Below are 15732 nucleotides of genomic sequence, written 5' to 3' on the forward strand. Positions count from 1 at the left end.
AGTGTATCATTGTTTTACTGCCCTTGTAGTACTGGAATTTAGTTGGAAGAATAAAACATTTACTTCTAATCTGCTTGTTTTTAATGTACAGATGGGTAGTATTTGAATAAAGCCAGTGTTTTAAACGTAAGCATTGTCCAGGGATCAGTGAAGTTAATTGATAAGATTTCAAAATCAGTCTTTTCACATACCAAGTAATCTAAGATTTGAGTGCTATTTTCACAAACTGAGTTCTGATTCCAAATTGTTTCTCTTCTAACTGACTGCATGACAGGTTAAATAATAGGTCAGTTTTAACAACTGTAGAATTTTTACCTTTTTTAAAGGACATTATATGAAAGCATGATTCAGCACATCTAATTCCCTTTCCATACATGCTTTCCAAACACAGCTTTCCTATAATGAAGTGAGGAAAAATACTTCAGTGAATTCTTTTGTTAAATTCTATTAGCATGTTTCTACTAATTAAGTCATAAATATGCTGGGACATAAATATTTATAATTGACCTAATTAGTGGAAGACGCAAAAAGAATTTTTTTCCCTCCTTTTTAACTTTAGTGATTATATTTCACCAATTCTTTCTTTAAAACAAGGCCAAAAAGTGGTGTAGGGCTTTCACAAGATCCGCAGGTAATTCTAATGCCCATTTAAGTGCCTGAGAAACATTGGTATATCGTGCAGGGTGACCTTAAGTAGGGTGGAAAATTCTACCTGGTTTTAATGGACTAATTCTCAACCTCCGCATTGTTGACAGTTTGGGCCAGATTCATTCTTTGTTTTGGGGAGAGTATCTTGTGCGTTGTAGGAGGTTCAGCAGCATCTCTGGCCTCAACCACTAGATGCCAGTAGCACCCTCCCCCAGTCGTGACAACCAAAAATGTGCCTCCAGATACAGACGTCCAGGCTGGGGGAAGAAAACGGTCCCCAGCCGAGAACTGCTGGTGCAGTGGGACAGCATTTTAGAATGCAAGCAGTAAGTTAAGACGTGGAGGAGGGGGGCAGAGAGACTGTAAATATGCTTTATCCCTTCTCACCCCAAAATGGCAAACATTCTTTTATATAATAAGCATGTGTGAATTTTTATGTAGATATGAATTTATAAAAGAGCTGGTTTTTATATTTAGAGGGCAAGATATGCTAAAAGGAAATCAGTGCTGGCAATCTGAATGGAGCCACAAGTAATTGTTTTAATTCTAGATTCAGCTTTGATCAAGAACAAAATTTCCTCCGCAGCGAAGTTTCTGCCGTCCACCTTAGCAAAAAGTCCTAGCTCATAGGCTGCTTACTGATTTTAAGTAGTGTGTGAGGTAATTTCAGAAAATAAAAAATGTGGGCAACTTCTTGGATTTAGTTAATCCAAGATTTAGGACGGACCCAGTAGGTGGTGACTAGTGCAAATAACCAGCCGCACTTTGAGTTCCCAAAGAGCCCTGAAACTGCTTCTAGTAAGTAAGTATCTTCAGAATTCAGTGTGCTAAGAAACAGTCATTCTTTTACAGTAAAGGGCAGTGCTGGTCGTATTTGCATGGTAATTTTGGTATGTTAGTGAGTATACTTAAAGACACATCGCAGAATTCTCTTGGAAATAGAATATTAAATAATGAACTTGAGGTCTCTGTTTCATTGTCTTGATGAGTTCTTGTCATGGAAGAGATGCAGATGTCATTTCATCTGAGTCTTAAAAGGTTGATGTGATTTGTAAAGGCCTTAGAGGCTCTAAGACTCCATGATGGGTCTTCCTGAAGTAGAAATATTTACTGCCTTTAAGCGTAAAGCCAAACAACCTGGGGCTTTTAAAGTTGTACGACTAAAGGAAATGGGGCAGCAGAGGCAGTTTTAGAACCTCTGTAGTCACTAGGAGAAACCTCCAGAATGTTCATGTTATTACATAATTTACTAAAGTGAGGAATGCCAGTGCAAGAAACTGGGGGAGCAGGAATAGTACTATTAAATGCATATTAATAGATACTCCTAGACAAAGGAATTTATTACATTTATACATTATGTACAAGAACAATTTATTCATAATTTCTTAATGAATGAAAATTGCAGTGATACTCTGAGAGAGGTTCTACTTGCAATGTTAGCATGTTACTTGTTGGATTCTAACGTACTCCAAAGGTGCTTTGATACATTCCTGATAGGGATTAACAGTCTACTTTTCTGTTTAAACATCACACAGGGATCACACATTATTTTTCTTCCCAAGCAGTCTTCCTCTACCGGTGTGTAAATAGGATTGGTCTCCTTTTTCTCTTAAGCTGAATGCTATCTTTCTGGCTTCACTCATTTGCTTTCTAGCAGCCTCCCCATGTTAGCCTTGCCACATGGTCAGTCTTCTGTTTGGTAGGTTTTATAAATCCTAAAAGTTCTAGTTCAGAAACAGCTCTAATAAACCGAGCACTGGAGGCTATAGCTAAGGAAATTCACCATGTAATTCTGACAAAAAAGGGGTTAAAATCTCAATGTTAAAACATTATTTAGTAAACTGAATACATACTACTAAATTAAAACCCTTACTGGAAAACATTAAATGTAATTAGACTCTACTGCCAATAAGACACGAATTGGAAAAGTGTGTAACACTTGAAAACATTAAATGTAATTAGACTCTACTGTCAATAAGACATGAATGGAAAAGTGTGTAACACTTGCCTGGTTCTTATTTTTCACAGAGTATGAAAACTGCTTCCCTGCCAACTTCTTAAAGTATATTAATAACCTTAGAAAAATAGACAATTCAATAATGACCATTATTGGTGAATTTTGGAATATGACCTTTATATAAGTTTTAGACCAAATAGTTTAGATTTGGGCCATTTTAAATTCAGAATAAGTATTTAGAAACGAGTTATTCTGGGATGGTATGGTTAAATCTTTAATGTAGATCTGGAGAAACTATAAACTATTCTGTATGCTTACTTAGACACTAGAATTGATTTTAAAGGATACTGGATAATTTCATTCCTTTCTTCTGAGGTTACAGAATTTGCATCCATTTTTTCAGCAGCTGTCACAACTGTTGCAAAGGCCTTTTGAGAGAGGACAAAAGAAGATAAAAATCTCTGCCACTGCCCAACATCTTTTATTGCACTTGATGGCTCTGTATTTAAGTCAGGTCAAGCACTGCTGCTGCTGGCAGTTGACACATTTTTTAAAATTATACCAAATTTCAGAGTCTCAAAACTACATTGATGATCACTATAAATAAGTACACAAAAACAGAAATATAGATCAGTGATACAGGATAGAAAAGGCCCAGAGATAAACCCACACACATATGGTCACCTAATTTACGACAAAGGAGGCAAGAACATACAAGAGGCTGAAGACAGCCTCTTCAATAAATGGTGCTAGGGAAACTGGACAGCTACATGTAAAAGAATGAAATTAGAACACTCCCTAACACCACACACAAAAATAAACTCCAAATGGATTAAAGACCTAAATGTAAGACCGGACACTATAAAACTCTTAAAGGAAAATATAAGAAAAACACTCTTTGACATAAATCACAGCAAGGTCTTTTTTGACCCACCTCCTAGAGTAACAGGAATAAAAACAAAAATAAACAAATGGGACCTAATTAAACTTAAAAGCTTTTGCACAGCAAAGGAAACCATAAACAAGACAAAAAGACAACCCTCAGAATGGGAGAAAATATTTGCAAATGAAACAACGGACAAAGGATTAATCTCCAAAATATACAAACAGCTCATGGAGCTCAATATCAAAAAAACAAACCAATTAAAAAATGGGTGGAAGACCTAAATAGACATTTCACCAAAGAAGACATACAGATGGCCAAGAGGCACATGAAAAGATGCTCAACATCACTTAGAGAAATGCAAATCAAAGCTACAATGAGGTATCACCTCACACCAGTCAGAATGGCCATCATGAAAAAATCTAGAAACAATAAATGCTGGAGAGGGTGTGGAGAAAAGGGAACCCTCTTGCACTGTTGGTGGGAATGTAAATTGATACAGCCACTATGGAGAACAGTATGGACGTTCCTTAAAAAACTAAAAATAGAACTACCATAGGACCCAGCAATCCCACTACTGGGCATATACCCTGAGGAAACCATAATCCAAAAAGAGTCATGGACCACAATGTTCACTGCAGCTCTATTTACAATAGCCAGGACATGGAAGCAACCTAAGTGTCCACTGACAGATGAATGGATAAAGAAGATGTGGCACATATATACAATGGAATATTACTCAGCTATAAAAGAAACAAAATTGAGTTATTTGTAGTGAGGTGGATGGACCTAGAGTCTGTCATACAGAGTGAAGTAAGTCACAAAGAGAAAAACAAATACCATATGCTAACACATATATATGGAATCTAAAAAAAAAAAAAAAGGTTCTGAAGAACCTAGGGGCAGAACAGGAAGAAAGTCGCAGATGTAGAGAATGGACTTGAGGACACAGGGAGAGGGAAGCGTAAGCTGGGATGAAGTGAGAGAGAGGCATGGACTTATATACACTACCAAATGTAAAATAGATAGCTAGTGGGAAGCAGCCGCATAGCACAGGGAGATCAGCTCAGTGTTCTGTGACCACCTAGAGGGGTGGGATAGGGAGGGTGGGAGGGAGACGCAGAAGGGAGGGCATACGGGAACATGTGTATGCATAGGGCTGATTCACTTTGCTATCCAACAGAAACTAACACAGTATTGTGAGAAAATCACACTGCAATAAAGATCTATTAAAGTATTGAGCTCTCTGCGTAAGAAAAACAAAATGAAAAGATAATGGAATGGTTTCTGAATCATCTTAGATTTCAGAGAATTAAGAAACGTGCAGAGAAAAGCAGGAGGCAAAACGATTCAAAGCTGAAAAGCAAAGGGTGCCCTGCATCCTCTACTCTAACCTCCACCTCCCAGGAAAATGCTTATGTTTCTTGGAAGCAGCCAATTATGCGTATTTTTAAATGGTGACATTTGTCAAATAGGGCCTTTAACAGAGTTAACTTGTGTAGTTATTCCAATATTTTCTTTTCTTTTATGCAATAAGAGAAATGGTAGTTAATAATGTACTTTTTTATTCTGTGGAATAACGGAACTGACCTAAACTGTTGAGCTTTTGCTAAACATACTAAAATTATTTTGACCTGGCATGGATGCAGAATTGGCTCGGTTGAGGGTGTGGGATCAGAGTGCAGGGGTTTGTGTGGGACTGTTGAGCAGTTAGCTGCTTTTCTGGAGAAACTTGCCAGGTGATGTGTAATGCTTTCCAAACCAAAGACAGGGCATTGAAAAAATAAGAGATGAGTTTCAAAGTACCAAAAGTATAAAAACATTCCAGGAAAGTTGTCATGGATGGTTAGACGCATAGACAGCTTGCTCTTTCCCCCTGACCTACCTCTGACCAGTCCACAAGGTTGATTAGCCTGCTGCACTCCAGGTGCAGTTTATATGCTATGCAGATGTCTGGGGCGACATTTGGAATACAACCTTCTTCACTTCTCAGTGCTTCATTCTAAAAATAACAGTAAACTAAGATAACTACCTTTCAGAAATGATGAGGACCAAAATCAGACATTCATTAACCTGCTAACCTGAATTTAGTAAGCCAATAAGTGGAGTCTTTGGCTTCCTTTATTTTGTGAGTTGCACATACTCTCCAGTAGTTAGCTGGTTGTTTAGGAGGAGGTCTTGGTCAAAATCCCTCTAGCTCCTAATCACTAGGTGAATACAGCCAGGATCAGAAGACAAGCATATTCTTCATTTTCATCATAAATTATTATTTTTTTTCATTTAAATCATTATTCATTATTGAGACTCTAATGCATTTCTGGTTTCCATAAAAGTTCATGGAATTTTGTGAATTTTCAATAAAATGCCACTTCCAACATTTGTAATTACATGAATTCTAGCAATTACTATACTGTATTAATAAATACCAACACACCACTACCAGGGATAAAAGTTATCTCTCAAAGAAGACTATTGTCAACACTGCAGATCCTAACCTCTACAAAACCATCAATGTTTTTTCAACCTATGTGAAAATGATGGTTCTTATTAAGAAACAAAATCTCTCTCCAACATACACATGGGAATTATATCCTTCCCAAAACTGCTGAAATCGCACCAGTTCTCTTCTGTGACTTACTACTAGCCAAAAAGACGGATTATGGTAAAGAGTGTTAATTTGTGGTTTATATAATAAAAATAATTGACATTTTGTGCCTTAAATATGAAATTATCCAAGTGCCCCACTACCACCGTCATGGAAAAGTCACTGATGCACATCTTCCTAGTCAGTATTCTCTTGTAAGGCTTAGCATGTTTGTGTGCCATTTTGGACAGGAAACCAATACATCGGAACTCTCTTCATAGGTTTTATGGAGTCACTTCGTAAGTATCCTCTGTTGCAAGATTTCTAGGTGTTTAACTGAGTTGGTAACTTATTAACAAATTAACAATTTAATATTAACTTAGCAAATTATCAAGAAATTACTTTATGTGTGTGTATATAACTGAAACATAGCTTACTGAGCTGTTTAAAATGATCACATTACCTGGTCATAGGAAAGTTAGTTTTAAAAATGCTCAACTGTCTTGAACTCTCCATTTAAAGAACAACTTGGAACTGGCAAATGCGTCTGGAGTTTAGCAGTTTTATCCCTGGCATATTGCTGGCTGTCCTCTATACTCAGCTCTGGAGATACTCTCAGAGCAGATCTTTCTTTGGTTTAAAATCCAAGATGAAATACTTTTTTTTTTTTTTTTTTGCATCAGGAACAATCATTTGGCTCTTCGAAGTAATTTCACTGGGCCATATGGTTTGACCTATTATCTGCTGTTATGTCTGTAAGAAACCTTTCCTTTATTTTCAAGAGCGGTAGCGTTACACTCAAGTCTTAGTGCCTATAATCCGGTTTTATCACATGAAGGAGAAGACAATTACGCATGATCAAAAGTTGGCAGTGTTAGTTCATTGGCTTAGAAAAAGCCTGCTAAAAATCTAAAGAATTTTAAAAAATATCGGAAAGAGGTGCAACCCTGAGCTGCCAGTTCCCTGCTCATTAGAACTGCAAATTTACAATACTTTTGTGATACATAAAGCGTGGAGTCTGAACTAAAGTGTCAGAGAAATGACTGCTTCTTACCTTGAGGTAATAATACGGGTTGTTGAGTGCGGTGTGGAGGGCGATCCGCGGGGCAGCGTTCAGGTGCTGGCGAAGGGTGTGAGCAGCACTGAAGTACAGCACCTCATGCAGAGGCTGTGTCTCTGGAAGCAGGAGGTATTCTCTGAAACCACCAAAGTCAGGTATCAGCTTTTAGGTAAGCACAGGTCTATTTTCAATAAACCACTTTTGTCAGTCCTCTGTAGAGGGCTGAGCAACTTACCGAAAAAGCAAAATCAACAGTAGCCAAAACCAACCAAATATCAAATCCAGTGCAGCTGCACTCAGAATTCCACCTCTCCGTGTAATATTGTTTAAAACTTGGACTCTCTGGTGTACAAGAAACTATATTTTAGTTCTGATTTAAACTTCTAGGAACAAATGTATATACATTACATTTCTGCTCAAAATCTTTTTTTTTTAAAACATCTTTATTGGAGTATAATTGCTTTACAGTGTTGTGTTAGTTTCTGCTGTATAACAAAGTGAGTCAGCTATACGTATACGTATATCCCCATATCTCCTCCCTCTTGCATCTCCCTCTCACCCTCCCTATCCCACCCCTCTAGGTGGTCACAACGCACCGAACTGATCTCCCTGAGCTATATGGCTGCTTCCCACTTGGCTCAAAATCTTTAAGGTAGAATTTCTTAAAGTATAAATGAACACTTTCTTAGATTATTTAGGAAACAGAGAGATCCATACTCCTTCTCAAAGCAAACATTTAACTCCTGGCAGTGTTAGACACAGGCCTCAGACCTGGAATTAAGAGTTTAGGAAATTCTTTTTTGATCACAGAGATATCTCTCATAGAAGTAATATAGGTAAAGTTTTTTATGTGTTAGACTTCCTCCTTACTTTATAGGCAGAAAAGGCTAAATTTTAGCTTCAGAGTATTAAAAGCAAGGAAATCATTAAAATTTCAATTATTAAAAAAATACGACTGTTAACTTGGGATTCTTCTGTCTTATTTATGAGCTAGATAATAAACCAATTTGAATGAAATCTGAACTTAAAAAATAAACCATTAAAAATTTCATCTGAATATATAATGAGCCTATCAGCTGGTATGAGCTGTGACAGTACATGGTTCCTGGGTGGCCTAGAGGGTAGCAAACTGGAAGGGAGAAGCTTTGGCACCCATAACCCAAAGACAGAGTAATAAGTCACTAACTTGATTAAAGCAGTTAACTCACATACCTTCATAAAGATTTCTGGGGCTTAGTCCTGGGCCTAAAGTATTTTGGTCACATGACAGATATGTATCAGCTCCCTTTCCCACCAGGGCAGGCAGAACCAAGCAGCTCCCTCAGCCCAGCCACTGGGGAAATTACTCTTCTTCCTGGTGTCCTGGCTTTTTTCCCTCCTGGAGAGGATACCAGGACCTAGAAAAACCCCACCACACCTGCTCCTCCCGTGTGGTCTGGCTCTGAGGAAGAGAGGATGCAGAGAGGGTCTGAACCATGTCCCTCCCTCCCCACCATCTCCGTCCTGCCCTTCTCAAGAGCTCCTGGCCCCCTGCTCATTTAGCTTCCAGATGCTGCTCCTTCTTCAGAGTCATTGGAATAAAACCCATGTGCAAAGAGCATTAGGATTCTGACTTGGCCCTAAGAACCAGCATTCTATACCTCAAGTACTGCTAACATCTGACTCGAGATTAAGCTATTTAGCTGTAGTCTCAGGAATGGTTTCTGTGATGCCAGCTGCCTCCCTGGATGGCTGGCTACCCATTTGTAATTTCTGACCAAAAACTTTTCCTGTCCCAACCTCAGGCTGTTTTCTCCCCAATCATTATACATAATGGTCATTAAAAGATCACGTTGGAGTCCTTGCTCTGTAATAAGGACTGGAAATCTACAAGGCAACCAGATAAGAGTCAATTTCAGAAAAAATTTTGTCTCATATTTGTCCTCCCCTCCCTTTTTAACATCTTTATTTAATTTCTAGAGATTCAGATAATTCTCAAGGCAAAAGGCCTTTTGAGATATCCTCAAAGAACCTCCAGAGTCTAAACACTTGCCTGTATTTTGTTTCCACTGGGCTATGTAAGTTGAAAAATACTGACAAAGCATCATCATATATTAGGATTTTTATCCAACTCCAAATCTGGAGACTAGCACGGACATCAGCAGTGAGTCTGGCACTGGAGCTCTGCATGATGCTCATTCTAGACTCAGAGCAGAGTCCACAAGCAAAAGAGGCGGTGGTCTGGGGGGAGCTGGTAGGACCACTTAGTATCCACAAGGGCTACAAGGTTGAAGCTAGTATTTTGGTGAAAACAGTAACTTAGAAAGTGGCAACTTATTCTCATTTCTCAGTAGTTTCACCAAGAGCTGCTCATGGCGTATGGGGAACTCTGCTTCCTGGAGTCTGTTGCTTATAGTGATCTTTCAAGGACAGTGGTCTTTGGGGACAGTGTGGGGAAAGAGAGCGGGCCTTCTGAAAGATGTCAGCAGACTGGGACTAACTATGTGACTTTCCCTGGGCTTTAGCTGCCACACGAGTCCTCAGGCCCCATTTAGCTCTAACATACTACAGTCCTCATCTCTTCCCTGCTGGGATACTCAAGCCTGGTAAAGAGAGTAAATCCTGGTATGGAAATTGTTGTGATTTCACAATACAACACATTTCAATCATGCCCAGCTTTGTTTCAATAACTGCTCAGGAAGGTGAAAAGTCAGGCATATTAGGTCAAAGATCATAAAGGGGAATGGTTGGTTGGTTTCCAAGCCTACAATTTGGGATTTGTGGGAATGCAGAAAGGAACATGACATTTGACCTATAAATTATGCCAAATTATACTGTAAAATCATTTTTAGCAACTACAATGGTCACAACTTGGTAAAAGGGAAAAACCAGGAACTTGGGGCTAGAAACTACAAGAACAGGAAGGCCCAGTGCGGCAAGGTTAATTCTATGAGTTTTCCAAGGTCATTTCTAGCCAGTAGGTCACTTTAGAATTGCACTGTGTCACTTTTATGTGACCCATTTCTCTCACTTTAACCTTCCTTTTGTCATACTTGGCTGATTGTTTCGACCTCTGACCTGACATTAGTAATTTCTCCCCAGTGACCAGAAACAATGACTCTGCCCCAGAAGTGTCCTGGAAAATGGAACTCTTCACTTTCAAGAAGGACGGGCAATTTATCAGAAAACCACTCTTTGTCTTCAATAACTGAGCTGCTTTTTTTTTTAGTACTTGATTCTAGTCAGTGCCTAGCCTGCTGCTGAGTTTGAACTGCCATTAAAAAACAGAATGAGCAATGACAAAGAACAGTTTTTTCCCTATTTAACTATTAAATCATTTTATTTTTCAGACCTCTCATTTTTTTCCTATATGGCACGTCCCACCTGCAGGTGAGGTGTGTGATTTTAAAGAGCTACACAGAGCTGGCTTTTGGGAAATCCAAATATCAGAATGATCTGGGTTTCCCAAAAAAGGAATCACCTTAAAATACAGGTAGGACTGGTGGACTTCTAAACTGACTCTGAGTACCCTGCTCACCATGCGTCTGTGCTGACATGATCCAGAGTTACACTAGTATCCCTCAGAATTAGAAACCCTTCACTCAGGATAAAATAGGGTATTACAGCTGGGCTGGGCAGTTTTCTGGGTTTGGCCCAGATCCAGCATACTCTGAGCAAAGACAGAGCAAGGATTAAGTGTAATGCAAACACTCTGCTACTAGGGGGAAAACGCTCACTTTTCTGTTTCCTGTTCTGTTTCCATCCCCACCCCCGCCCAGGCCTAATGAACTAGATCAAATTTAAACCTGTGTTCTTGAACTGGCAGTAAAAGAACGAACTAAGCCATCTGCTGAGCCACCTTAATAAGGATGGGAAAGGAATAAAAATTACAAGTCTGCGCTGGACAGAGGGCCTCGAGGAGCAAAAAGCCTAATCCAGAAGTGTCCCGGACTGGCTGCGGACAGCTATCACACCAGTGTTATTTGGGCAAATAGCCTGATTTTTAGCTCTGAAGAGCAACAACAGACTCACCGCGCCAGACTGTCGATGAAGCTCACGAGCTGTTCTCTGAGGACTTCAAACTTGGTCTGCCTCTTACTTCTGCTTCTTAACTCCTTCATTTCCAATAATGACTATGGATGAAAGAACACACCTTTTCCGGTGATTCTGAGACAGAAAGCCCCTCAGAGGGCAGCTCTGTTGCTCAGGCAGAGGCAGCTCATGCCCCTTCCATACGACAGAATGTACAGAAAAAGAACCAGATCTAAAGGGGTTGTGTTTATCTTTTATTTTTCAGGACTGGGAAGAATCTCTCCTCCTAGGTATTTTGCTTCAAAAAGTATCAAGTGACTTTTCAGGGACAGAGAAGGCCAGCTGACGTCGTGACTAAGTTATAGGGCAGGTGCTCACGAGCCATAACCCGTTAATTCACCTGAGAAGAGGACTCCCAAGAAGAAGAGAAAACCCTTGCTCTTCGCCATGCTGACAGAATAGATTCCACATGCTTTGGTTTGCTTAGATTGATATTTTATTCTACGTGTATCATAACTTGGTATCATGGTTTACAGAAGGTTCTTTACTTTGACAACCAAGATCCTAAAGTTAGAACTATCTGAAAAAGGCTATACTAGACACACTGTGGCTCCATTTCTGCTCTATGCTCAATATGCATTTCTTTAAAAAATCAAGAGAAGTATCTAAAACTAAAGAGTCTCTTCTGAACCTCTCAATTTGATCAAACTGAAACACAAATACATCAGATAAATAATCAGATTCCTTTTTGCAACCAGGTTCCCATTTTCCCTTATTACTAGTTAATTCTCCTTCTCTCTGAGGCTATCGGAACAGTTTCCGCCGACTTCTACATGGAGAATGAGGATAGCAGTGGGATAAAAAGGATGTTCAATTTATAAGTGAGTTACAAAGTCTGCTTTGTTCCTAGTTGTGGTTTAAAAATGAAAACAAAAACATCCAGGCAGAGCTAATCTAGAGCACACGGGAGCATCAGGGGATGTGGCTGGAAGGATAAGAAAGTGATCTGACCTTCTGAAGATGATAGAGGTCTGTCTTCTCAAGTCCCTTTGACTGTGACTCAGAAGTATCTTCTTCTTCTTCTTTGGCTTCTGCTTTTAATACAAAACCAACATACAGCGCTTGGGTAAATCCATTTAAGAGAACAAACATTTCTACTACTCCAAGGGAAATAAAATTTCATCCTTTTTTTTTTTTTTTTAATGTGGCAGGGGATCAAGGTTCCATCACATAAATGATTTCTTCCAGAAGCTGAAGGTCAATAAATATTACATAAGTTATGCTGCAGAGAGGTCTTCAAAGAAACCAGCTACTGAATTTTAAAAATGTGACCAACAGTGAGAACAAAACAAAATACAAACAAATCCCCTCAAACCAACAGGAAAAAAAATCTCCAAATCTTTGTGCTGTTATAAATGGCTTTTAAGAAACAAACAAATTTAAGTTATGGTCCTTTGATTATGCCATGATTGATGTAAACAATACAAACCTACACCCTGGCAAACGTGGCCTGGATCTTCCCATGCACTATATTTGACGTGCTATTTAAGTCTGAAGTGGGCAGTGCATAAAAGTTTTGAAATAATCTACTGAAATACAAACTGCATCATGGTTCTTTAGCAAAGGAAACAGAAAACCGTATCTGGTAAAAGGTGTAGCTGTGTTTCCAGAGAACATGAGGTTCTAACAGCCTCTTCCTGGTGCAGGGCAGGTTTTAGGAACCTCACACTCACATGGCTTATTTGGCCAAACCTAAGACAGGAAGATGCAGCCGGAGAATCTGCCTTGTTCTCGAAGAATAAATTTCTTTTTAGCTATTGATAAATCTTGGTTCAAGAAAGATATGATTTAAGGTTAAAATATCTAATAAATTCTGTCCCATTTCATTAACATGTAGCAGAGCCTTAAAAATAAATCTGATATGACACTCTGACCTACTGAACCCTCCAAATGTAACTTTAAACCTAAACTGTAATGTGTAATAACTGTCAAGGAACTAGAGATAGAATACAGTCTAACTGTATGCTTGTCCAATACGGGAGGGTGGGGTTAATTTCACTTTATTAGTAATAATGTGCCACTTTTGAAAATAGAAAAGTACATTTATTCAAGACACTGGTTTTGCTTCAACTTACAAAATTCTTTATACTTCAGACTGTTAGTCATCTTAATTACCAACCTTCCCATTTCTAAAAGCTGCGTTCCTTCATTTAATATTAGCACATCACAGGATTTGTTCACTAGCTTATGTTACATGAACTCTAATTATTATAATATCTGCAGTTTCATTTTACAAAAATCCCTGAGTCCGATTTTGTAAAAGATTGAAATTTACCTAATTTATCTTATATTCTTCTAAGTCTTTTACCCTGTTTATATCCTTAAGGGCAGCCCCTCACTGTCCCAGTGACCCTAATTAGGTGGCGACTGTGAATCGGTGAGAAAAAAACAATGAGCTGGTGATTAAATAAGAGGTGGGCTCCAGGCTGGGCACTACCCTAGCTAGCTACGAGATCTCAAGCAAGCTCCTTCCTCTTCCTGGGCTTTAGTTTCTGTTGCAGCTGGACTCAATAATCTCTATGCTACCAATTTCCAGCCCTTTAAAATGTTTATGATTTGAAAATGGTTCGGCTCACTTGTCCTGCAAATGCACTGCAGAGCAATAATGCCTGCGCATGATCTGGAGGGAGCCCCTGGTACCATGAGGTGGCACTTCCTCACGCTCATGCCCCTCCAGTCAAGCAGGCTGGCTCTTTCATTTTGCACTGGCTCAGCACTCACGGGGCCTAGCACTGCAGCTATGGAGAGAGAGGGAGGGATTCAGCAAAAGAAGTTTCCTAAATCTAAAGGATTTAAAGACAAAGGGACACTTGCCAAACACAGAAAGGATTGATAGGGACATTCCAAGTGCAATGTTTTCACCATGCCTTGGTTCGATCCGTGTGCTTATACACCAAGTTGCCTCTTTTCCCCAGACCCCATTAAAAATTTCCCTAAATAGGGGAAAATAAGAAGCGCACAGTCATTTTGCTTGTTTTACTGAAAGAGTACTATACTTTGGTGCTGGAAACAGAGCAAGGGAAGAGCCCATGAAAAGTTAAACATCAGTGTCAATCCACCGAGCCCCCTCAGAACAAAGAAGTTCTGGAGCATCAGAGTGCTGAACAGGCTACCTGTGCACAAGCAGGCATCCCAGCGTTCGGCAAACATAACGAATCCTGTACAGGTCATGCAAGGTAAAGGAAACTGCGCCCTCCTCCCACACTGAGGAATGCCAGGCTGCCGCAGGTCCCTGAGGACTGAAAGATTCAAGCTTTGTAAACCTGATGAAAGCAAACCTCATACATATTTTGGTAATCAGCGTGCCAGTGAGCCTCACTGCTGTGAAAGCAGTTCACAGCTATTAATTTTCAGGCTTACAAATAATTTATGCAGTGTTTTTGAAATCTATAAAGAACTTGATGAAATGCTTAAGAAAAACATCTAAAAGGAGTCCTTAATGATGATGCCCTGCTACTCTCTCCAATCTTTTTGATTTCCTTTTGCTGCCCTTTTGGTTTTCTCCCCTAAGCTCAGTCCTCAAAACTGTCCATCTGGAGAAAGAAATTTTTTTCTTGCCCATTTGATAGTTTTCATTGTTCAAACCAAATCTGGAAGAGAACCATTTGGCTTAGTTGTGGTTGTCACGTTGTGCTATTCTGAGGCTTGGTATACTTACTGACTGATCACAAACTACGTGACCTCTTCATCTCTCAACACATCAGAACGTGGGGTTTTCCATGTTACTTTATAGTTAAATGACTGTCATAGCCAGTAGAATTGGCCAGATATTATATTCTCACCATCGAGGCTCTGAAACTGGGCCAGGAACTCCTCTATTCTCTTTGCTGTGTTGCCAAGCTGCTTTTCAGAAGCGGACTTAAAAACCTTGAAACACTTCTGAAGCATGGCCATCAGTTCATCCTTTGCCAACATCCTAGAACAGAATCAGTGACAGGAGATGTAATATAACTGGAAAATTCATGTACTTAAAAAACACTGTCTACATTTTAAATGTTTCTGGTCAGAAGAAGATGGTATAAAATGCTTCATTGGTAGCTACCAACTTTTTGGCGGGAGACTTTCCTCAATGTATGTGATATTCAGAAGTATTCAGAAGAGTTCTCATGATAAAGCTCAACTTGGAAAGTTTACAATCTGGGTTCATGGCCTGGTTCTGGCACTTACTATGTTTGTAATATAGAACACTTTACTAAACGTCTTTGATCTTTGGCTTCCTTGCCTGTAAAATGGAAATAGGAAATCACCTATTTCACAAGGCAGAAGGAAACTTAAGAATTCAATAAGAAGATGCATTTGAATGAAGACTCTAGCACAGTGCTTACCACACAGCAGGCACTTAAGGTTAGTTTCCCTTTCCTTCAGATCTAAACATAAATAAGAGTCAAGAACCGTCTGCTGAGGATGTAACACTCATGCTAAATGAAACCTTGTTTGAAATGACCAAAAAAGTATTATCAGTGATTCCTTTATTATTTTAGCTAGGCTTTATATCTTCTATGGGCTTTGTTAACACCAATCAGTAAATC

The 15732-nt window shown here is 39.2% G+C and overlaps 1 protein-coding gene across 4 annotated transcripts in view; it reads right to left on the bottom strand.

Moving 5' to 3' along the window:
• Positions 1-1959: 1959 nt before the first annotated feature.
• ORC3 (origin recognition complex subunit 3) overlaps positions 1960-15732 on the bottom strand; it is a 61912-nt gene continuing 48139 nt past the window's right edge. For 2 of the 4 annotated variants that reach the window (XM_060114299.1, XM_060114297.1), the window contains exons 14-20: positions 14986-15119; positions 12155-12237; positions 11144-11244; positions 7127-7268; positions 5374-5490; positions 2954-3033; positions 1960-2404 (exon numbers count right to left, since the gene is read on the bottom strand). In XM_060114299.1, the coding sequence (XP_059970282.1) occupies positions 2299-2404; positions 2954-3033; positions 5374-5490; positions 7127-7268; positions 11144-11244; positions 12155-12237; positions 14986-15119 (763 nt within the window). In that variant the 3' untranslated portion in view covers positions 1960-2298. Of the gene's footprint in view, positions 2412-2953; positions 3034-5373; positions 5491-7126; positions 7269-11143; positions 11245-12154; positions 12238-14985; positions 15120-15732 lie in introns of all 4 variants that reach the window. The other 2 variants (XM_060114298.1, XM_060114300.1) reach the window with 2 other exon arrangements.

This window comes from Mesoplodon densirostris, chromosome 12 (assembly GCF_025265405.1).
Source record: "Mesoplodon densirostris isolate mMesDen1 chromosome 12, mMesDen1 primary haplotype, whole genome shotgun sequence".
In the NCBI taxonomy this organism is placed as follows: domain Eukaryota; kingdom Metazoa; phylum Chordata; class Mammalia; order Artiodactyla; family Ziphiidae; genus Mesoplodon; species Mesoplodon densirostris.